This window comes from Carcharodon carcharias, chromosome 8 (genome assembly GCF_017639515.1).
Source record: "Carcharodon carcharias isolate sCarCar2 chromosome 8, sCarCar2.pri, whole genome shotgun sequence".
Lineage (NCBI taxonomy): Eukaryota > Metazoa > Chordata > Chondrichthyes > Lamniformes > Lamnidae > Carcharodon > Carcharodon carcharias.
In genome coordinates, this window is record NC_054474.1 from 84446789 (window position 1) to 84471215 (window position 24427).

At 41.8% G+C, this 24427-nt stretch overlaps 1 protein-coding gene across 2 annotated transcripts; it reads left to right on the forward strand.

Annotated features, from left to right (window-relative positions):
- The first annotated feature begins 6731 nt into the window (after positions 1-6731).
- LOC121281004 (transmembrane emp24 domain-containing protein 9) lies at positions 6732-23464 on the forward strand. 2 transcript variants are annotated; one of them, XM_041193541.1, is made up of 5 exons: positions 6732-6911; positions 16209-16309; positions 17630-17755; positions 19354-19500; positions 20174-23464. In XM_041193541.1, the coding sequence occupies exons 1-5, from the start codon at positions 6773-6775 to the stop codon at positions 20321-20323; spliced, it is 663 nt and encodes a 220-aa protein (XP_041049475.1). In that variant the 5' UTR covers positions 6732-6772; the 3' UTR covers positions 20324-23464. The 2 variants fall into 2 exon arrangements, with proteins under 2 accessions (XP_041049475.1, XP_041049476.1); XM_041193542.1 differs by lacking the exon at positions 6732-6911 and adding an exon at positions 11297-11315.
- Positions 23465-24427: the final 963 nt, after the last annotated feature.

Genomic DNA, 24427 nt, shown 5'->3' on the forward strand with positions numbered 1-24427 from the left:
ATAGAAGGCCAGTGATAGGTGGGGGCAAAGGAGAGATTGCAAAAGATGTCATAAACAAAAGGTCGATGGGGTGTTGATGGTGGTGATACAGGCTGAAGGAGATGCTAATGGTGACATTAAGAGTAGGAAGCAGAATGAGCAAGTGACAGATGGCCCTATTGGGGGTGGAGTGGGGGGAGGGGACGGTGTGGGAGAAAAGATTGAAATAGGCTAAAAGGTGGGAATAAAACAATGAATAGAAATAAATTTGAAAATTAATAATAATAGAAATAAGTGGGAAAAATATATATTTTTTTATATATATAAAAATTAAAAATAAATATTTGAAAAGAGGAGATCAAAAAGGGGTGAGGATGGAGGAGAGAGTTCATGATCTGAAGTTGTTGAGCTCAATGTTAAGTCTAGAAGGCTGTAAAGTGCCTAATCGGAAGATGAGGTGCTGTTCTTCCAGTTTGCGTTGAGCTTCACTGGAACATTGCAGCAAGCCAAGGATGGACATGTGGGCATGAGAGCGGAGTGGTGTGTTGAAATGGCAAGTGACAGGAAGGTCTGGGTTATGCTTGCGGACAGACCGAAGGTGTTCCGCAAAGTGGTCACCCAGTTTGTGTTTGGTCTCTCCAATGTAGAGGAGACTGCATTGGAAGCAGCGAATGCTGTAGGCCAAATTGAAGGAAGTGCAAGCGAAGCACCCTGCTTGAAAGGCCCAAACAATCCCTATCCACCACCACTCTCCTCCGTCTGGCTGAACTTGTTCTCTCACTGAACCTTAAACTCGTCTCACTTCCTTCAACTTTAAGGTGTGGCTATGGGTACCCACATGGGCCCCAGTTATGCCTGTCTCATTATAGGATATGGAGAACATTCCTTGTTCCTGACCTACTCAGGCCCCCTCCCACAACTCTTTCCCTGGTGAATCGATGACTGTTTCAGTGCTGCTTCATGCTCTTGTCTGGACCTGGAAAAATTGATTAATTTTACTTCCAATTTCCACCCCTCCATCACTTTCACATGGTCCATTACTGACACTTCTCTTACCTTCCTTGACCCCTCTATCTCAATTTGTGGTGATAGACTGTCCATCAATATTCAATTCAAGCCCACCAACTCCCACAGCTACCTTGACGACAACTCCTCACACCCTGCTTCCTGTCAGGACTCCATCCCATTCTCTCAATTCCTTCACCTCCATCACATCTGTTCCGAAGATGCCACTTTCCAAAACAGTGCTTCTGGCATGTCTTCCTTCTTCCCTAACTGATGTTTCCCACCCACGGTGGTTGACAGGGCCCTCAACTGTGTCCGACCCATCTCCCTCACCTCTGTCCTCATAACTTCTCGCCCTCCCAGAACCATAATAGGGTCCCCCTTGTTCTCACTTTTCACCCTACCAGCCTCTGCATTCAAAGGATCATCCTTCACCATTTCCGCCAACTCCAGCACGATGCCACCACCAAACACGTCTTCCCTTCACCCTCCAGGTCGGCATTCCGTAGGGATCATTCCCTCCGGGACACCCTGGTTCACTCCTACATCACCCCAACACTTCAACCCCCTTCCCATGCAATCGCAGAAGGTGCAACACCTGCTCCTTTACTTCCCCCCTCCTCATCGTCCAAGGGCCCAAACACTCCTTTCAAGTGAAGCAGCACTTCACTTGCACTTCCCTCAATTTGGAGGAACAGCGCCTCATCTTCCAATTAGGTACTTTACTGCCTTCTGGACTTAACATTGAGTTCAACAACTTTAGGTCATGAACTCTCTCCTCCACCCTCACCCCTTTTTGATCTCCTCTTTTCAAATATTTATTTTTTAATTTTTATATATATATATTTTTCCCACCTATTTCTATTATTATTATTTTTAAAATTTATTTCTATTCATTGTTTTATCCTCAACTTTTAGCCTATTTCGATCTTTTCTCCCACACCATCTCCTTCCCCCACCCTACCCCCACTAGGGCCATCTGTCACTTGCTCATCCTGCTTTCTACTCTTAATGTCACCATTAGCACCTCCTTTAGCCAGTATCATCACCATCAACACCCCTTCGACCTTTTGTTTATGACATCTTTTGCAATCTCTCCTTTGCCTCCACCTATCACTGGCCAGTGGCCAGTTTCACCTGTCCCACCCCTTTTAAACAGTATAAATTTCACCACAGTTTTACTTCTCTTTAGTTCTGAAGAAGAGCCATATGGACTCGAAACGTTAACTCTTTTTTTTTCTCTCCACAGATGCTGTCACACCTGCTGAGTTTTTCTAGCATTTTCTGTTTTTGTTCCAATGATTTGTTTGCTGTGTCCAACAGTATAACTACTGTTAGGTATCCCATAAACTACTCCCATCGGTGTTTTCTGAGTCTAGCTATTCCTAGGGAGCGAAGCCAAGATTCAAGGCCTTATGGGGAGAAATTGAGGAGGCTGATGGAACTGGTTGCTACAGTGTGGCACAAACACTAACTAGATTCCATGACTTGTTAATATTGTAGCAATGCCCCTTTTTAGGAGGTGTGGGATCTGCAAGCTCTAGAAACACTCTTAGGCCTTACCTTAGTGACCACTTGGCAGGCTGTAAGCTTACAAACTGAAAGTTAGTGGTTAACTTCACCATGGGAAGGGGCACCATTAAAAACAGGTCTGGTCCTATCCTCAACTGATGTGCACATGCGCATACATATTAATAGATATTTGATTAGGAATCATGGACCAGATCCCTTGCTTTATTTTTCCCTCCCAGTCAGAATTGCTGAGCCAAACCTGCTAAAAGCAGCCAACTCATCATAGTTAAGGGATCCAATTTGCTACCATCTTGGTCCATATATAAACTCTTTCACTCCACCTTCTCTCTATAACCTATTTAACTTACAACTTAGCATGCATCTTCCAATTCTAGTCCTGTCACCCTCTGCCTTCCACAGTGCCCTGGATGCCAGAACCCTCATTCATTATTTCCTTTACATTCTGGAACTCTATTGCTAACCTCACAGAAACAAGTAGAGTGAGCACATGAAAGGAGTTTTTAAAAAGCACATGGATTTTGGAAATACAGAGTAAATGTTTTGCATATGCGCTATGTTGATTGAAGGTGATCTATTTACAAGATGCTGGACTTGGTTTAGTAACAGCAACCTTGCCTGTGTTAAATGATTGTGGGTTTATGTTGCATTCTGGAGCCCCAAGCACAGGATCAAAGCTGACACTTCAGTGCAGTACTGAGGGAGTTCTGCCTTGTCAGTGGTGCCATATTTTGGATGAGACATTAAACTGTGGCTGTGTCTGTCCTCTCAACTGAACATAAAATATCCATGGCACTATTCAAAGGAGAGCAGAGAAGAGCAGTGTCCTGGTTAATATTTACCTCTTAATCAATATTACGAAAATAGATTATCCGGTCATTATCATGTTTGTGCAGTCTTCTGCGCATACATTGACAGTTTGTTTCCTACATTCTGATACTGACCACACTTCAAAAATAGCAACTTTGAGATGCCCTGAGTTTGTGAAACATGCAAGATAAATGCAACTTGCTTCTTTCTAAAACAATCTCTTTGCCCATCTCTATTAGAGTCCTCACAACCTTGCCCTGAGCATAGATTTTGGTAATACAAAAACAAATAAGTGTGGATGCCAGAAATCTGAAATAAAGAAAAGAAAATGCTTTATATACTCAGTACGTCAGGCAGCATCTGAGGAGAGAGAAGGAGAGTTGATATTTCAGGTCTATGACACTTTGTCAACACTAAAATAGGTTAAAGATATAACAAGTTTTAAGCAAGTCTAGAGACAGAGAAAGAGTAGGGGAGGGGAGAAACAAAAGGGAAGATTGGTGAGATGGTGGAAGGCAGGAGAGATTCAGTGACTAAAGGGAAGATGGTTCAAGCCAAAAGCAGATGATAATAGGACAAGTAAAGAAATAAAAGATGGATTTAGATAAGGTGTAAATGCGAAAAGCAGAACCATAAGCAAGAGTTGATGTTGAAAAATAATTGGAGGCGTAGGTTATGATTTGTAGTTGTTGAACTTATTGTTGAGTCCAGAAGTCCATAAAGTGTCTAATTGAAAGATGAGCTGCTGTTTCTGGAGCTTACACTGAACTTAATTGGAACAGTGTAGGAGACGTGGACAGAGAAGCTGAGCGCGATTGCGCCAGAGAATCAAAATGACAGGTGACTGGAAGCTCACAGATGGTGCTCTGCAAAGTGATCACCCAATTTGAGTTTGATCTCTCTCCAGTGTAGAGGAGGCCTCATCATGAATAGTAAATACAGTTTATTAAATTGAAAGAGGTACAAGGAAATCACTGTTTTATCTGTAAGGTGTGTTTGGGGCCTTGGACAGTGGGAAAGGAGGAGGTAAAAAGACATGTGTTGCATCTCCTGTGTTTGCACGCCCTATGGGAAGAAGGTGTACTGGGGGATGGACCAGGCTGTCAAAGAAGGAACTTCCCTTTGGGGTGCTAAAAGGGGAAAGAAAGATGTGTTTGGTAACACCACCATGCTGGAGGTGGTGGAAATGGCAGATGAACCATTGAGCATAGAGGCTGGTGGGATGGAAAGTGAGAACAAGGTGAACTCTATCTGATTTCTGGGAGGGACAGGAAGGAATGAGAGCAGAAGTGAAATGGAACAAATGATTTCTAATAACTACTCTTGTACTTGCAACTTTAGACCCCCTGGGATATTTAGTTGGATGAAATTTAACGTACATGAAATCTAACAGGGCAAGTGGGTACGACTCATGCTTGATGATGCTATTATACAAGTGTTTAATATGCTTGGATTAAGCTCCTCCTCTCCAAGGTTAGCTCCTCTGTTACAGAATCTAGGAAAGGAAATTTTTGATGCACAGGTTAAATGTTTGGATAATAATATCACAGAAAGTAATTTCTAACTTAATGTGTTTATGTAGTGACTCCATGTTAATAAGGTCAGAGTGCATCATTGTATTCAGTTAGTTGTCTTGGTTACTCATTGGGCCACTGTGACACTTTGACCCCCAACAAAAAGTCATTCGTTTAGAAGAAGATTGGTAAAGGGAAAGAAATGTTCGCATAAACTTGTACAATTGTTGCCTTAGATTTTGTGGTTAGTGGCAAAGCAAGGAAGCTCATCACTGATATCTAAGGAAATTGCCACAAACATCCAGTGATTTTTCTGGTGTGATTTCCCTTTTCCTGGTGGTAATTTAAATCTGACACCAAGTCTTGGTGTGCAGGAGCAGTGATGTCAACAAGCAGGTAGGCAACCAATCCAACTGAAGTACTTACATGCAGCAAACCAGGAAGTTAAAAGTGTCTAATATAATGTAATTTATCAGATAGCAAAATAAATGGTTATTAGTGTATTAAGGATAGAAGGATGATAGACAAACTTTTTTAAAAAACGAAAAAGGTATGGGGGATGTTTTTATCATTATGGAGAAATTTGACATTCCATAAACTTTAAGCTAGCTTCTCAGGGTGTAGGTCGTTCAAAGGTGTCACTAAGCAAATGGGGATATACAACCAGCCCGACAACTTGTGAATGTGGAACTGAGCCACAGACTATGCAACATCTCCTGCAATGCCTATCGCTAGAGGAACCCTGCAGTGTTGCTGATCTTGCCGAATTCAACAAGGCCCAAAAATGTGTCCAGTTCTGGCTGGGCCTTGTATAGACTGTCTGTGGACACGATAAGAAGGGCAAGTGAGGTGTTTATCAGTATTAAACATACTGTTAAAAACCTAATTATACCCCATGCAACAAGGTGTAACTTTTCAGGGTTTCTACATTTACCCAATAGCATCAGAGTGGAAGTTCTTGTCAATTCAATTGATTTCCATTGATTGTAGATTGAAGGAGGTGATGCTTCAACAGCTCTCCCACTGGAGAAGTCTGGAATCACTGACAGCAACTCTTAATCTCTACATTACTCTGAACATGTGCTGAGTCCTGAAATTTTTGTCAATTTTAGATGAGCAACAATGGTGAACGCTGACAGTTTTGCACTGTCACGACCACTGCAAAATCTGGGCTTTTGGGATTGCCACAAACTCTAAAACGGGGAGAGCCTGGCTCAAGCTTAGAATAGCTAAAGTGCATAGTTTAGGTGTAGCTTTCTCCCATAGCAGATTTCACACGTTGACAAAGAGGGGGAATAATGTGGAAAAGAATTAAGGGAGAATTCGATAAATCAATAAAAGAGGGGACAATTGAGTGAAAATCATAGATATGAAACCCTCCTCAAAAATAAAGTTGACTGGTGGGTGTGTGAACAGAATTTTTGGAGTAGAGATGTCTGACTTCTCAAATATTTGAAGCAACTTTTATGATCACCAACAATGAAGAAAGAAAGAAAGCCTGTTTCAACTTCTCACAATCAAACTTTTTTTAACCCAAATGCCAGCTCGGCATTCCAAATGATAAACTCTACATCTTAGAGATACACCTGACCATGTAACTAAACCTACCCACAACATCCCTAAGAGGGCGACAAAGTGTCTGGCACATATAGCCAATCACAAAGAAGAAAGTGAACGCAGCCAATGAGCTGAGCCACGGCAAAAAGGAAGCGCCAATCGCCACGGCCCAACTTGCAACCATCCAATCCGAAAAGGCGATGAAAGGGGTACGTGGCACTGTGGTTGTCGCATGCGCAGTGCCATGACGCTGCGAATGGCTACACATGCTTGATATTGATTGGGCGCTACGGCGCGGCCGGGAAGACGCATGGGCGCACTCTTCCTCTTCCCGGAGGCGGGTTGTGCGCAGGCGTAGTGTAGGTGTTTGAGCTAAGATGGCGGACCGTGAATGGTTGCGTTGCTTGGTGTTCCTGCATGTCGTGGTCACATTATGTTCCGGCCTTTACTTCCACATCGGCGAGACGGAGAAGAAATGTTTCATCGAGGAGATACCCGACGAGACAATGGTTATAGGTAAATGGAAAGGAGAACCTCTGCCTGGGGTCCCTCTTTGATTTAATCTGACTGACACGTAAACTCTGTCAGAGGTAGACGACCGGGCCCGGACTCGGACTGATCTCTGCTGCCCTGACTGCACGCAGAGCAGAGCAGTGGTTACTTGGGTTGGGTGTTTAAGTTAACCCCAGCAAACAGGGCAGAGGAAGTTGAAAGTTTGCCGCTTTTTCAGAAGACAGTGAATCTTCTGTAGCAAACTGAGGTTTGTAATTGGCTCTTGGATTGGTGAGTCATTAGGTTTCCGCATCAAATTTCCATGAATGAGTTGATGTATATGAATATTTTTGAAAAGACAAGTTTCTTGTAATAGTTAATTTTATACTTCAATTTTCAAGTGACAGTATTTGTATAGTTCCCTTTTATGCACTAAAGTTTGAAAACTTCTGTATTTTTGGTGGATGCGAGAAGCAGCATGAAGTGTCACCTTGTAGTTATGGTTGGCCTTGTAACTGAGAGTGAGTGCAATATCAGTTTTGGTCACTAAAACATAAAGGTTTGATCCCTGGAAGTGATAAAGAATCACAGGGCTTACCCTTGACATGAAAGTAGATGGGCAAACTTCTTGGATTCAAAGGTGATGAACTTGGGTGTTTAGGATAATAGCCCTAGTCTCTTACCTTCTCTAACCTGGGATTACCAACTCTATCTGTGCAGGTTTAGTGATGTGACTTCCTACCTCTAGGTGCCCTCCTTAGTAAAAGACCTATTTCCCCATATTCATCATTTTTCTAACTAATAAATGGAAGAGTTTGAAGAAAATGATCCCAGTTTCCAGCAAGGTTAAATTTTCCCATCTCTCTGGACTTACTGTGCCTATCTCTGATTTGTTCCAGCCCGCATCACCAAGATCTTTCTTACTCCAAGCTCTGCATTTTTTGCCCCTCTCCTTACCAAATTTTTAGCCAAACTTTCAGCAGTCTATCTTTAACCCTCACCCCCTTTTTTTTTTAAAAAAATTCAAAACCCATCTCTGAATTTCTCTCTTCCTGGCTGTGTCTATTTTCCCTATGTCTGTGAAACAGACATTTTTATGTTAAAGGTGCTCTAAAAATACAAGTTGCATTGGACATGATGAAAGCTGCTGGTGGAACACTGCATTAAAGTAAAATGGTGGGTAGGACCTTGTTGAGTGATTCAAAGTGATGAATGGCATATTTAGAAATAATTGCAGGAAGTTCTTCAAATGAGTGATCAAAATATGGAATGGGCTTTCAAGTCATTGTGAAATTATATAAGAAGCCATTAGATGCTGTGATGGGAGGACAATCTGTTCTTTCTGAATGGGTGAGCTCAAATAGGTTAATTGACCTTATATCTCTTCTTCAGTGCTGAGACTTTTATTCCTACTGTTGCAGGTATGTTTCCTTCAACCTATAATATTTAGAACAGAGCTTAATTTGGGTGATAAAGATGCTGCAAAATCTATTTGAAATGAAGATGTGAAGAGTAAGGAAGGCCCATTCAAAGACCATGTCTTTTCATTTGTGAGTTGTGGCTCCACTGGAAACAAATGTCAAGACATTTATTGAACAAGCAACAGATCATTTCAAATGTTTTTCAGGTTGAGGTCAGTGTACTCCCACCCTTCAAACAAAGATTCTGATATGTGAAGTTCTGTGCTCGACACTTCAACCTGTGCCTTTTGGGGGGAAAAAGTGCTGGTTTGTTTCAATTAAATGTGCCACTTTTATCCCTTGATGTGAATTTGGCTGCAGCACTTGCCTTGGAGTCATTGGGTGCTGTGAGTACTGCCAAATTTACTCACCCATAGGTCGATTTTCATGTTTTGACACTTTGTAGAGCTGTAACGTTTTGGCTTTGGATATACTGGCAAACTGACTCTTTGATCCGGCTTGCAGTGGAAATACTCTTTGGAACCTGCTTTCCCTTCAAAAATATGTAGCAGTCAGACAGAAAAAGAAACACGTCGGCAAAGGCCTTAAAGTTGTTTTATTTTTGAGATAAAATTATTTCTTTTTAACAAGATAAAGTAGAGTGAGCAAATGACAATTAAAACTTAAATGTAGAATTCAGAAGAGGTGAAAGCTTTTGCCATGAGTGCCTTATACTGGCACTTTTTCACAGCAATTTTGCTGGTCATGAACTCAATGGCTGGAGATTTGAGGGTAGGACACATTTACATGTTGCTGATGGTAGTTCATTTTGCGCATTACTTTGTGATCTTGTATTTTCCTATCTTGTGATACATTGAGAGACTTGCACTGATGCAGTGTTTTTCACAACCTCGTTTCACAAAGTGCTTCACAGTTATTGAAAGATCTTTGAAGCATAGTCATTTGCTGTAATACAGGAAAAGCATGGTAACCATCCATGAACAGCAATATGATAGTGACCAGATAGTTTGTTTCTTTAGTCAAATACTCTGAGCCTAATGTTAAATGCTGTAACCCTGGATGACCATTTACTTTTGTTTCTTTCAGTGAGCCACTTCCTTTCGCTGCGGTTATAATGATTCTATCCTATTGAACAACATCTTCCTGCTATGCAGGCAACATGTTTCTTGCAAAGTGCATTTTGTCCTCCATGCAGCCCCTGAAGTTCTGCAAAGTTGAGGAAAATTTACTTGGATAGGAACTTCCAAAAATTGTGGAACTCTTCTATATAAAATATTGGCTTGTGCTGGTTGTAGGTCTCCTAGGGGAACAACACAAGCGTTTAGCTCCAGAAGTGATGCACAGCTCAGGTGGGCGTCATGGTGGTTTGCAGTAAGGAAGTGAACTCTGCAGCAAAGTTACAAACAGGAGAACTGGTGTATTCTTTTCTGGTTCCTGTCAACCTTGATTAGGTTCTGTTTGTAGTTTGAGAGCTGTGCTGCTGTTGGCCCAATTCGGGAAAGTGCTTGAGATAACTTCTGGACACCTCTAAACAGAGATGCAAGCTTTTTTAGAAGCAAAGTGAGGTACTAGTCCCTCTAGTTGTCCAGAAGGTGAAACCACCAGCTGCTGTAATGCTTAACTCTGCACAGCAGGAAGGTTTTCAGTTCTGTTCCTTGAATGTGTCCAGTTAGCTGAGGATCTGAACAAGGAAGTAGAAAAATAAGCAATCTGACCCTGTAAAGGCTCTGATCGGGATCCACTGATGCCTGGTGGAAAGGCGTGCATGTGGATGTCTGCTGAGGATCAGATTCTTCTATAATGTCTCATCTTGCTCACGTTCTGCCCTCATCTTGTGTGAGTAGTCTGTAGGACATCCATTGATTAAGCTCACGTACAATGACTGGTCATCTGGACAACTTGCTGGATGTCTGTAAAACTTCACCCCAGCAGCAGTTGGAGCCTTCAGGAGTGGGGAGGAAAATGTTCTTGTAGCCTGAAATGATGCTCTGATTCTGCTTCCTTTTCCTTTTTGTGACATCACTGGGGCTTGAGTAGTTTAAGATGCCATCAGAATGTCACTGTCATTTGCATTTTGACACTTTTTTTTCCTCTTTCTTGGGGTGAGAGTCGTTGGCATTGCCAGCATTATTGTCCATTCCTAATTGCCCTTGCAGGTGGTGGTGAGTTGCCACCTTCAACCACTGCTCTCCATCTGATGCAGGTACACCCAAGTGCTACTCGGAAGGGAGTTCCAGGATTTTGATCCAGTGACGATGAAGGAATGGCAATAAACCTCCAAGTTAGGACAATGTGACTACGCCACTGTAGTGGAGTTCAAACACTCTCTGAGACTCAGGCTTCTTTAAATCGGTTTTATTCGAGCATATGCAAGGGAGCTGCAGCCATTCTGTAAAATGACCGACACAGCTCCCCGATTAATTACATTCCACAATTTTTGTACTATTTTCTTATCACAATACAGTTGAGTACATTTAAATACATCAAATCACTGCCCAACACACTAATGCTCTACTGTCTCTACCCTGTTGAGTTCATATACATGTTACTATGTTTATCAAATCATTCCAAAATATGTATACATGATTATACTATCCAATTGTATTCAGGTACATATACACGGACTTTGGTTTAGTAACTCAAGACTGTTTGTGTTTCATCAAAGCCCCCTTTTTGTCCATTGTTTATCTTCCCATATCTAAGCTAAAACCATCTGCCCCTTCTCTATCTATCGAAGAGCACACTTAATCTATTCTTAATGTCATGCTTTGTCTCAAGGCTGTGCAAGGTTCATCTGGCAATCTTCAACTGCCAATGTGCTTAGTAGCACTAGCTGCCTGGAGATTTTAAGTATTTTCAGCAAATTCTCACTATTCTCTTTTAATACATTTAATTCCCCCTAACAGAGAGTAACTTGCAGATGGTGATGTCCTCATGCGTCTGCTGCCCTTGTTCTTCTAAGGCGGCAGAGGTCGCAGGTTTGGAAGGTGCTGTCGAAGGACCCTTGGTGAGTTACTGCAGTACATCATATATTTTGTACACACTGCTGCCACTGTGCATTTGTGGTAGAGGAAGTCAGTGTTTGAGGTGGTGGATGGGGTGCCAATCAAGTGGCTGCTTTGTACTCGTGATGAGCTTCTTGGGGATTGTGGGAGCTGCACTCATCCCAGCAAGTGGAGAGTATTCCATCACACTCCTAACTTGTGCCTTGTAGGTGGTTAACAGGTTTTCAGGAGACAGGAAGTGAGTTACTCACCATAGGATTCCTAGCCTCTGACCTGCTTTTGTAGCCACAGTATTTATATGGCTGATCCAGTTCAGTTTCTGATCAATGGTTAACTCCCACGATGTTGATGTTGCGGATTCCGCCTTGATAATGCTGTTGAAAGTCATGGGATGTTTCGATTCTCTTGTTGGCGATGGTCATTGCCCGACACTTGTGTGGCACAAATGTTACTTGTCATTTATCCTAACCCTGAATGTTGTCCAGGTTTTTCTGCTAATTGGAACAAACTGCTTCACCATCTGAGGAGTTGCAAATCATACTGAATGTTGTGATATCATCAGGGAACATCCCCACTTCTGACCTGATGATGGGGGGAATGTCATTGATGAAGCAGCTAAAGATGGTTGGGCCTAGGACACCACCCTGAGAAACTCCTGCACTGATGTTTTGGGTTTGAGATGATTGACCTCCAACAACCGCAACCATCTTCCTTTGTGCTAGGTATGACTCCAACCAGTGGAGGATTTTCCCCCTGATTCCCATTGACTTCAGTTTTGCCAGGGCTCCTTGATGCCAAACTCAGTTAAATGCTTCCCGGATGTCAAAGGCAGGCACTCACCTCACCTTGATTTTGGCTGTCTTGTCCATGTTTGAATCAAGGCTGTGATGAGCTGAGTGGCCCTGGCGGAACCCAAACTGAGCATTAGTGAGTAGGTTGTTGTTGAGTAAATGCTACTTGAAAACACTGCTGACACCTTCCAGCACTTTGCAGATTGAGTGAAGATTGATGGGGCAGTAACTGGCTGGATTGGAGTTGCCCTGCTTTTTGTGGCCAGGACATACTGAGACAATTTTCACACATTGTTGGCTAGATGCCAGTGTTTTAGCTGTACTGGAACAGCTTGGCTAGAGCATGGCTAGCTCTGGAGCACAAATCTTCAGGACTAGTGCCAGGATGTCCATAGCCTTTGCAGTGCCCAGTGCCTTTAGCTGTTTCTTGATAGCACAATTGAATTGGCTGAAGACTGGCATCTGTGATATTGGGGATCTCAAGGGGAGGCTGAGATAGATGACCTACTTGGCACTTCGGGCTTAAGACAGTTGTAAATGCTTCAGTCTTGTCTTTTACACGTATGCTGAGTTCCACCTTCATTGAGGATGGGGATGTTTTGGAGCCAACTCCTGTGAGTTATTTAATTGTCCACCATTCATGACTGGATGTGGCAAGACTGTAGAGCTTTGATCTAATGGTTGAGGAATTCTGTCTATTGCATGCTCCTTCTGTTAATTGGCATGCAGCCGGCATGAGAAATTTCTGCTCTTTGGTGATTTCCAATGTTTGGAATTCCGCCATTCTAAATATGTCTCTGGCCTCAGTCCCTTCCATAGTCCAAACAGAGCAAAACGATTGAAAGGGCAAGTGTCAATGAGAGCAGGAAAATAATGCAGGGTTGCGATTGGAGAAGCAGCGAGCATGAGAGAGAATCTGAGGAGCTGCACCTCCAGCCACAGATTGTGTGTCTCTCCCACACTGGCTGCTCCAGCTCCTCCAATCACAGGTTCCCGATCTTGCTGCTCCTCCAGAGACAGAATCTATGATTGGAGGACTAGTAAGGGTAGGAGGGAGGAAGCCTGCCCATGGAGGTTGAAGAGCAGTTAGTCTGGCTGGACCTGCTGTTGACATGCAGGCGACTGCGCTGTCACAGATCACTTCGACCCGGTGCATGATGACTAGTCCGACCCAGTCAACGTCTTCTGTAATGCTGAAGACGAGATGAATAAGAAAGAGGCAGGCTGAAACCCAGAGTGGTGGGGTATCTGTAACAGGCTGTTGTTGGGGTAGGAGGCTCTATAACAGACTCAGCTGGGGGTGGGGTGGTTCTGTATTGGGGTAGGGGGCTCTGTACCAGATCGGGAGGGTTGTTTCTGTATTGGGATGTGGGGTGTTCTGTGCTGGGCCGGCGTGAGGGTTTGGAGTTGACTCTGAGTTTGTGACTGGATTGCATTCATTCCGTCCTCGTGATATCTAAAGGTTGATTTTTCCAGGTGCTCAGCAGATAGTTGGAGTATAAGGTGGTGTGATTGCTTGACTGAGCTGAAATATATATTCTATCATCCACTTTTAATCAGTTAAAAACTATGTACTGATCATTAAATGGTTCAGTTAAAGCTTCAATACACAATATTCCGCGATAGAATGTGAAAGGTTCCCATTGTAATCTGAACCTGTGCATTCGAAATTCCTCATGGTGTCTGAATGGCCTCATTTATTGCTGGAATGGTTCCATGACTTGAGTAGGGGAAGGAATAGAATAGGGTAATTTCCCAGCTTGTGTTCCTGCAGCTGTTGGGGGGTGGTGGTTGGGTATGCGGTTGGTATTGGGGGAGGGGGCGGGGTCTGTGCCGGACTGCGGTTGGTATTGGGGGAGGGGGTGGGGTCTGTGCTGGCCTGCAGCGGGTGGGGTCTGTGCCGGCCTGCAGCGGGTGGGAAGAGGCGGGGTCTGTGCCGGCCTGCAGCGGGCGGGCGGGGGTCTGTACCAGGCCATCTGTCGCACTGAATGTGCAAGGCTCGGTGTTTGAGAGTGGGAACCTGGTCTAGGATTGTCATGGCAACACAGGGACTCTTGCTTTAAGGGGATCCCGTGCACAGTCTTTTCTGCATGGTACTGTGATGGGTTTAGTGATATCTAAAATTGCAAGTGAGTGGGAAATATGGCTACCCTCATTCCCACAGATTTGCATCAAAGTTACACTTGAATCTGTTGATTCTTGGCTGCTGCATATTTCCACCAAATCAGCCAAGATCAGTGCAGCAGAGATAATAAACCCTGAGAAATTCCTAAGGTAAAAGCAAAATACTGCGGATGCTGGAAATCTAAAACCAAAACAAAAAATGCTGGAAAAACTCAGCAGGTCTGACAGCATCTGTGGAGAGAAAGAGTTAATTTTTCGAGTCCGCATGACTCCTCTTCATACAGACTCGAAACAGTAACTCTGTCTTTCTCTCCACAGATGCTGTCAGACCTGAGTTTTTCCAGCATTTTTTGTTTTTGCCTGTGAAATTCCTGATTTGTGAGATTAGTGCATTGGCTGCTAGGACTTCAGGATCTTGACTGCTACCTTTTAAATAAATAAAACTGGTGGTGAGTTGGAAGACAAATGAGAAGAAAGCGATCAAAATGTAGAAAATAATTTGGTCTGTTACCAACTTAGGTAAATTGTTTCTTGTGCCTGTCTGATTACTGTTTCATTATGTCAAATGGTTGAAATTTGAGATTAATCTGATCTTTGTTTACTTTTGTAAATTGGAAGTTTTACTTGGAATCCAAATTTGCGAGAAAATACCAAGGGACTAAGGAAGACTGGTATCCTCCTGGCTGACAGGGACTAAATCACCTTGTCTTTGTAGGTGATGAACAGAGATTTTTCAGATGACAGCCGTAGCTCATGAGTGGTGACACCTTGTAAATTACTGAAGTTTCCCTGCCAGCCAGCAAGGTCATGTTTTGTTGTAATGCAGGATGAAGTCTGCTAATGTGTACTAACTGCATGAAAAGCTGACGTGTTGAAATGTTGAGGTCACTTTGGTGATTTTATACAAGTGCATTGGTCCACAGTCTTGACAATAACAAGGTAAACGAATGGAAAATGAATGTTACTACATACTTGAAGTCTAATAATTTCACCCATTTGAAGTGGCCTAGAAGCATTTGCATTTCGCAAGCGCTTTAATTTCTAGCCCCTAATGTTGCAGTGACGTTGCTGCTTTGCACTGTGTACATGATTCCTTATCTCAAAAAAATTTCAGACCTTATTGTCTTTGACCACTCTTATCCCTGCATGTAAGTAATCACGTTTTGCTGCTTCACCAGGTTGACACCTCATTTTTAGGTATGCCTGGTGCTTCTCCTGGCATGCCCCCTGCACTCTTCATTGAACCAGGGTTGGTACCCTGGCGTGCAGGCAATGGTAGAGTGAGGGATTTGCTGGGCTTCAAGGTTACACATCGTGGTTGAATACAATTCTACTGCTGCGGATGGCCCACAGTGTGTCATGGATGACTAGTGTGAGTTGCTAGATCTGTTTTGAATATATTCCATTAAGCACTGTGGTAATGCCACACAACATGATGGAGTGTATGTTCAGTGGGAAGATGGGACTTTGTCTCCACAAGGGCTGTGTGGTGGGCACTCCTATCTATACTGTCATGGACTAATGCATCTGCGACAGGCAGAGGATGGTCAGTTGGTGAGGATGAGGTCAATTAGGTTTATTCCTTTTGTTTGTTTCGACACCTGCCACAGGCCCAGTCTAGCAGCTTTGTTCTTCAGGGCGCTCTCATTCATGGTGCCACCAAGCCACCCTTTGTGATGGACATAGAAGGCCCCCACCCAGAGCAATTGTTGAATTTCACTTTTATAAATGCTCAAATTTCCACACCCCTCCTTCCCTCGAATGTCCTTAAGCTGGGTGATGGTGTAAGAATCATGCTGCTTGGCTTTTCACATCAGTGTGGTCATGAATCAGTTGGCAGGAGGCTTGTTTAAGTAATGAACAATGTCTTCAACCTTCGTTTCCTCCTCCTATCCTACCTGACAGCTGCTGCTCATTGACAAGTTGTAATTTAGCAATTGATGGAATTAACGGTCAGTTTGTTTCAATTGAATTTTTCAGGTAATTACAAAACTCTGATGTATGACAAACAGAGGGAGGAGTACCTGCCTTCTCCTCCGGGACTGGGAATGTTTGTGGAAGTCAAGGATCCCGATGATAAGGTACGGCACATCCAAGCTGAGAAAGCCAAATCTGTTCATTTGCTCACTTAAAGAGCATTATCTACTGGGTTAAGACATTTTCTCTCTCAGCAAATTACTTTTTCAAGTGAATTTTGCATCAATGGTGAATGATAGTGCTGGGAATTTGAATATTTTTGCACTTGATTTCCTTCCAAGTCAGGTTTGATGCAGCGTAAAGCATTAATCTGAACTTTAGTGAGATTTCCATTTGCTATATGATTTTTGCAAGAGCAAGCTTAACCAAATGGTGGTAATAGTTCTATGATTCTGTATTTCTGCCATTAGATAATAAATAGAACTATTTGGTACTATAATTTGCGCAATGACAAGCCACAGATAAAATTGTTGAGAATAATACCCATGTGAACATTACAGTGCATGGCATTACCATTGCCAAATCTCCCAACATCAACACCTTGGGGGTTACCATTGACCAGAAATGTAACTGCACCAGTCCAATAAATACTGTGTCTACAAGAGCAGGTCAGAGGCTGGAAGTTCTGCAACATGTAACTCTTGAATCGTCAGAGCCTGTTCACTATTTACAAGACACAAGCCCGGAGTGTGATAGAATACTTACCACTTGCCTGAATGAATGCAGCTTCAACAACACACAAGAAGCTCAACACCATCCAGGTCAAAGCAGCCTGCTTCATTGGCATCACTTCCACCACCAGCGCATAGTGGCAGCAGTGTGTACCATCTACGAGATGCACTGAAGCAACTTACCAAGGCTGTTTCAGCACCTTCCAAACTCGCAATCTCTACCACCTGCAAGTGGAATAAGGGCAGCAAACACATGGGAACACTGTCACCTGCAAGTTCTCCTCGAGTCACACACCATCCTGACTTGGAACTGTATTGTTGTTCCTTCACTGTCGCTGGGTCAAAGTCCTGGAACTCCTTCTCTAATTGCACTGTGGACCTGCCTAAAATAAGACTACAGCAGTTCAAGAAAGAGGCTAATGACTACCTCAAGGGAAGTTGGGAATGGGCAATAAATACTTGTCTTGCCAGTGATGCTTTGATCTGATTAGCAAAAGTATATTAAACAAATTAGGGTCTTTGAAGCTACAAGACTTTCCCAGCTCTGTTTTTTAATGAAAGGACTGTGAAGCTCTAATATATGTGCCTGTCTCTAATACCACACACGACTCTACAATTGTTATGTATTTGCTCAGAAGCTATTCCAAAAACCTCAAATGGTTGTAGGTATATCAGCAAATCAAGGCTTATAAGGGAAGATTGGAGCTAAAATCCAACGCAGAACTAACGATTTAATGTCTGTCTTTTTCATAGGTCATTCTGTCAAGGCAGTATGCTTCTGAGGGAAGATTCACATTCACCTCCCATATTCCAGGAGAGCACCAGATTTGCCTACACTCCAATTCTACCAAACTTTCTCTATTTGCATCGGGAATGCTGGTAAGCAGCAGATTTGTAAGAATAATACAGCTTAGGAGAAGAGAAAGGTAAAATCGATAATAAATATTGATTGTGAAACCTTTACATAGAACTTACAGCACAGAAACAGGTCGCTTTGTCCAACTGATCTGTGCTGCTGTTTTATGTCCACGTGAGCCTCCTTCCATCCTACATTATCTAATTCTATCAGCATATCCTAATATTTTCTCCCTCATTTACTTACCTAGGTTCCCCTTAAAATGCATCTGCGCTATCTGCCTCAAATGCTCAAGTGTGGTAGCAAATTCTACATTCTAATCATTCTCTGGTTAAAGAAGTTTCTCCTGAATTCCCTATTGGGTTTCTTAATGACTATCTTATATTTATGACACTTAATTTTGGACTCTCCCACAATGAAAACCTTTTTTCTACGTCTACCCTATCAAACTGGGTTATAATTTTAAGGACTTTTTTTGTTCTCCCTGTCAGCTTTTCCTTTTGCAGAGAAATGAACCTTGGCATGTTCAATCATGATGGTTATAATCGCTCAGTTTTGGTATCCTTTTAAATTTTTTTTTACACGTTCTCCAGTGTCTCCTATCCTTTGTGTGATATGAAGACTGGAGCAGTACACATTATTGTAAGCGTGATCTCGCCAGGGTTCCATAAGTGTTTAGCATAACTTCCCTTCTTACAATGTAAATACCATTTTGCCTATTTTTCCCTCTATTTTAATGGGTAAGATCTGTTCTGATTTCATTGTGATAACAAACAAAATGTTAGTGAGAGTTTGATAGCTTCGCTCGCCTTGCCATGGTGATGAATCCATTGCTTTCTTTAATCATAGTTAAGAATCCAACAAAAATATTACTGTTAATTTTAATTCTGTATCATTCTCCTCATCCTGTGAAAACTTTGGATGCCCTGTGGGTAGGGAGGGAGAATGACTGATTTAACTTCAGATACATTAACTTAACTATTGCCTTCAAATGTCATATAAGGGACAGAATGACCTTGGAAATTTCTGGCTATGAAATTTGGAAATATTTTGGTGGCCATATTCGATTGTCAGATAAGCTACTTTAAAATTACTTTTACCAGCTCCACACTTGCTGTCAGTGTGAACCATGATTTATTTTTATTTTTAAAAGAATCATAAAGTTCCTTGCTTTGAGATGTTTATCCAAGAAATGAAATGTATTTCTTCTGATGTTGTTTTTTGTCTTTGAAGTGGGGGTGGAAATCAACTGCACAAGTGCAGGCTGATGTTCCTAACCCAGCTGGGGTTTTTGTCACCAGAATTTGATATTTGCATTGAATGTTGAAGTTTCATGTATTTCACCAGCAGGTTTAAGAGCCTGCCCTCCTTTTATATCAGTGTTATGCTAGTCCTCTAGCCCGTTCTTTTAATCCTGTTCAGTAAAACAACCAGAGCACTATTGAATCATCATAATTAAAGAAGCACTGAAAAGTTGCCTTGTGGTCCAAAATGCCTATCTTAATTCCTCTCCTTGCATGGCACTGGCCCATGCAAACCAGGATACTCCTAGGTTTAGTTGAACAGCTAAGTTTTTTTTACTTTGAGGGCAGCTTGAGTAATGAGTTTTTTTTCCCTGCAGCGGGTTCACTTGGACATCCAAGTTGGTGAACATGCCAATGATTATGTTGAGATTGCAGCAAAGGACAAGCTGTCAGAGCTCCAGCTTCGTGTCAGGCAACTAATTGAACAGGTGGAACAAATCCAGAAAGAGCAGAACTACCAGCGGGTAAGTGGGGGTAGAGGGGAGGGTGTCTAGGAGAGAAATATTGGGATAGTTGAGGGGTCAAGGACATAACTATTGGAATGAATGAGCAGCAGGAACATAACCACTGGAAGGGAGGATAAGGGCAGCCAAAGTAGAGTGAAGGCAGGAACAAAGTGTCCGCAAGCAAGGTAATTGAAACTCCAATTACTAAGAAGTAAGAATCAAAGCATTTGTATATGGATTTGAAGCAGCAATAAAACTGGGTACAAAAGTAATGCGCATCATGGGGAGTGTAGAGAGTCAATAAGTTTAGCTTAGTACCACACTCCATCTTTAGAAATTGTGGATATGGGCCTCAAAATTCTAGTTACTGATTCCTGGTTTTTATTGTTTAACAAAATATTCAAAAATACTTAAGGTTTTTAATAAAGATACTGTTGATTCTTGATGTGACATTTGAGTCCACCGTACATATGTTGTAATTGTAATCAATGGAGTAGTGCCCTACTTTTGAAAAATCTGATGATGTATTGGTACAGATGTGGAGCTTTTTATTCTGGGGACCAGGATTACAAAAATTGCTGCCTAGAGTAATCATTTATGTTCAACATGGTACAATGTAATGATTACTCCAAGATATGGCCTCCTTGCTGTAAATATTTCTATATCCTGAACATTTTATTTTCTGTTCCAGTATCGTGAGGAGCGGTTCCGAGTGACTAGTGAGAGCACCAATCAACGAGTCCTGTGGTGGTCAATCGTGCAAACGCTGATTCTCATTCTGACTGGAATCTGGCAGATGAGGCATCTGAAAAGCTTCTTTGAGGCCAAGAAACTTGTGTAGGTCATGACTGCAATGACCTGTATTCAATCGATTTAAATACATTACAAGGCTGATTGGTCAAAGTCACGTTTTCAATTACACAATTCAAGTCATGGCTCATTGGATTTGGCCCAATTTCAATCCCCCTCCCCAACATCCATGACATGCAGTGCTTCCTACATAACAGTGACCACATTTCAAAAGTACTTCAGTGACTGTGAAGTGCTTTGGGATGTTGTGAAAGATGCTACAGTATATAAATGCTAGTCTTTTTTCCAAATGGATCCTGGCAAGTAATGGATAGTATGTTTGCTAGGTGTGTTTTTGGAAACTTGCCAATGACATAAAGACAGCTCTGTCCAACCCACATTAAAGCTGGAGTTGACTGCTTTGTTGCCTCTGGGCCCCTGTATCTTGTTAAAGCTTCTAAATCTGGTTTTGTTTTCATTTTACCAAAACTTTGAATACCCCATTGCTGAAGCATTTGAAGCAGGGTTATGCAGTATTTAAATTTACTAAATATGTATTCCTTTCCCCATCTATAGCAGCTGAGTTGTTAAATCCATTGGCTAGTCTTAACATTTTTGAAACTATTAAGCACCAAAATATGTCTTGCGAACTTCCCTTTAAAGCCTAAATAGTCCATCTTTTGTGTGACCTTTTTCATTTAAGTCATCCCTAAATATTGTGCAGTGGCAACCTCAGTGTGACCAGGTGTGATCATGGAAGTATGTTTGCAATGTTACCAGACTTGGTCTGTATGGCTAAGCAAGAGTTAATTATTTATAATTAGCTGTTCGGAATTAATTTTCCCTGACTTTGGGAGGGCAACACTGCAGAGCAATTTAGTGCTCTGATTTTTTTTTTTGTAATGTTCTCAAACATAATTTATTGAGTTGCCATTTGTCTTTGTAATTGGAAACATTGGTTTTGGTCATGTCAGTCATTGAGGGATAAGGATGTAGGAACCACTGTGTACATGTTACTGTGGGGGATATCCTGTATGAATTTGAGTATGAAAGGGTTGGGGTTACATTTGTGCAGCTGCGCTTGATTCTGATTGTTTGTAGGCAGCTGTAAATATTTGTACCATGACTGCTGACTGTCTGGGATCCAGTAGCAGCACATTGGCAGGAGTAGAAACAAAGATGATATTCTCATTCTGACTGCATTCAAATTAACATTTTGAATATGATGGAATCAATCCAGTAAGCATTTGTACTGTCTGTTCGTAAAGTTTTGAATTTTGCTGCTTTTTCTGGATTGACAGAGGTTGAGTGGAAATGTCGTTAGATTGGTGTAGGGACTTTTATTTTTCTTACTTTTTGTTTGTCTTTCTCTCCCTCTTTATTGGGGTAGATAAATGTGTGGTCATTGCTACTTTCCACTGTTGTCAACACAACCTGTTCAATGAACTGACCCCATTGGTTTGCATTTGAGGTTTTGCAGTTTGAGGAACTGACAGAATACCTGACAGGGTGTCTAGGTCTGTTCATATTAATTGAGTACACTAAGGTACTCCATATGACATGGGTCATCCTGCTGAATCTGAGAGTTGTTGCATACTTCAGGGCACCCCATCATTGAACTGCTAGATGGGAAACCAAGTTGACTGCCATTATCCAGATATATCCTGTCTTGCTCATTTGATCATTGATGTGGATGCCTGGACATTCATGATCCACTGCTGCCAGAGCTTTGGTATTTTGTTGAGGATTGCTTAAGGGGCCATAACTATGGCTCTCCAGATGCAAACTGTTCTAAAAGCTGAGGTAATGGTTCCCATCTCTGAGCAGCAGTTTCTTTAGATTGCTTACTGCTTCCAAAACAAATGTCATGCTTGCTCTAGCATAAACCATGCTTGTCTAATTATAACTGATGACTTTTGACCCCAGCTTTTAGTTTGAATTGCTCCTACATGCTGAACCTTGTCATCAACCAAAATGATATGTTGAAAAAATCGAATATTAATAAATAGATGTCATTTCCCTTTTAGGGAAATAACCTATTATATTATATTATATCCCCGGAACCATTTTTCCTGCTTGGGAATCTCTATCTGGAAAGCTACCACATAAGGTGGCCAGATCAGTTCATATTAAACTGGTAAACAAAGGCATTCTAGATATGTAATGCCTCCTGGTGAATATTGATGTGAATCAATTCACAGGTGTCATGATCATCTCTACAGGACTTCAATGCATGTTTTCTTCAAGTTTAACAGACCTGGTTACCTCAACTACCTTGAGTCAGGACCATCAGGGTTGTGGTCACTCCATGGCAGCTTTAGTGTTGCACTGTAACCAGCAGTCCAGGAGAATGCAGCCAACTGAGCTGATTGCAGTAGTGCTTATGTGAGGCATGGGGGGTAAATGAAGAGAAGGCATTATCCTAGGTGTCTGGAGAGTTCTGAAACAATGATGGGCTTACTGATGCACTGAACCAGTGGTTGGATTGAAAAGTGGGTTTTTGTGTTACAGATATTACTGTCATTTGTCAGGGAAAATGCTATAGTGGTTAATGATATTTCACGTTCTCTTCAAAAGCACCTGTGAAGGAACTGTCTGGATTGTAGAGTGCATGCTACATTGGGCACTGTTTTTCTTATGCTAAAAGACAGAATATGGGTGGTTTAATCTATTAGTTGCATCCCTGATATCTTTAGATGCGAGATTTTGCTGTAACTAATAGCACATATGTAAGGACTGTCCTAGGTGTAGTGTGTGAAAAGTTGAAATGAACAGAGCCATTGTGTGCTGCCTGGAAACAATCCTAATCAGATAAATGGTTAGAACATAGACCAGGGCAACTGTTGCAAATGGGCAATTGGCCTTGGACACCCAAGGTGTAGCCCTCTATGTTGTAATAAAGCATCGGAGCCAATTCATTGATTGATTATATAAGTGTTGAGAAAATAAATAGTGCCTCAGAATGTAAATTTCTGCTTTTTCTTCAAGTTATTGTTTTCCATTCTTTTAGTCAACCCTCCTTAATTTCTTTTCCCTTTTTGGAACTTGATGCATTTTGTGTAGAGATTACATTGTTTAATAAGATTTGTTCCTCTGTATGTTGCAGTAATTGACATGTACAAGTTCTTAGTCACTGCTACTGTGGACCATTTTTCATAAGTTCTCACTTTTGAAATAAACCAATTCCACCTTTTTTTAAAATTTCTCATTCTTCATGCTGGCTACCTCTGAACTATGCATATGTAATTTGCATTTTAAAAACATAATCTTTGGTTTGATAAATATTTGAGGATAAATCAAAACCGCATTGTAGCCCAATGACTGCATTAAACTACAACTGCCAATTGTTGTTGTCCTGTGGCTTACAACATAAGTGTGCTGTGAGATACTGAACCATATAGATCATGTACTCTGAATTAGGTTAACTGACCTTGACTCGGATGTGGTGCTAAGTGATTTTGGCATCCCTGGGCTAGGAAGGATTGGGGGGCTGGGGGGGCGGGGATGATGATGGTGGTGTGGTAGGAGGGCGCATGAAAGGAGAGGAAAATGTAGCCACAACTTTGACTGCTAGCCTATGATCCCTGCTGGACTGCAGGTGGATGTTGAGAACAGAATTTGGTTCAGCTTTTAAGCTACAAGTAAATAGCTTTCTTACACTTGCTGCTCTGGTTTATCAATGAAAAAAGTTAACTTGATTCAGGTAGTGGAGAACTCTGAACCCCCATGAAACCCCAGAGGGGTGGTGCACAGAAAACTGGAGGAATGAAAAATTGTGACTGTTGAATTTAAAGTCAGAAGTCAATTGATTTTTTTTACAGACTGGAATTAAAAACCAGTTAGACGTGGATAATCTGCTTTCACTTATGTTTGGCTTTGGGATTCCATATAACAGGATGTAGTGAGATCCTGGTGGATCTGTGAAAATTGTGTGGATTCGATGCGTGTTTCTGGAGCTGACTTAATTCTGATTTAGATGTCTTTACAGTATTTAAATTCTGCAGTCAGAATTGCTGTATCTGATTATTTTACAAAAAACGATGAATTTGTAAATCATTTTTAAGCTTATTTTTCACTTAAACAAAAGGTTTAATAAAAGTGTTCATATACCCATCCTCCATTGTTCTCTTTGTTCCTGTAGAGTCCAGTTTTTGTG

Coding starts and splice junctions, on each gene's coding strand:
- LOC121281004 (XM_041193541.1), top strand. CDS start 6,773: ATGGCGGACCGTGAATGGTTGCGTTGCTTGGTGTTCCTGCATGTCGTG. Junction 6,912..16,208: donor CGACGAGACAATGGTTATAG/GTAAATGGAAAG, acceptor TGAATTTTTCAG/GTAATTACAAAACTCTGATG. Junction 16,310..17,629: donor TCAAGGATCCCGATGATAAG/GTACGGCACATC, acceptor TCTTTTTCATAG/GTCATTCTGTCAAGGCAGTA.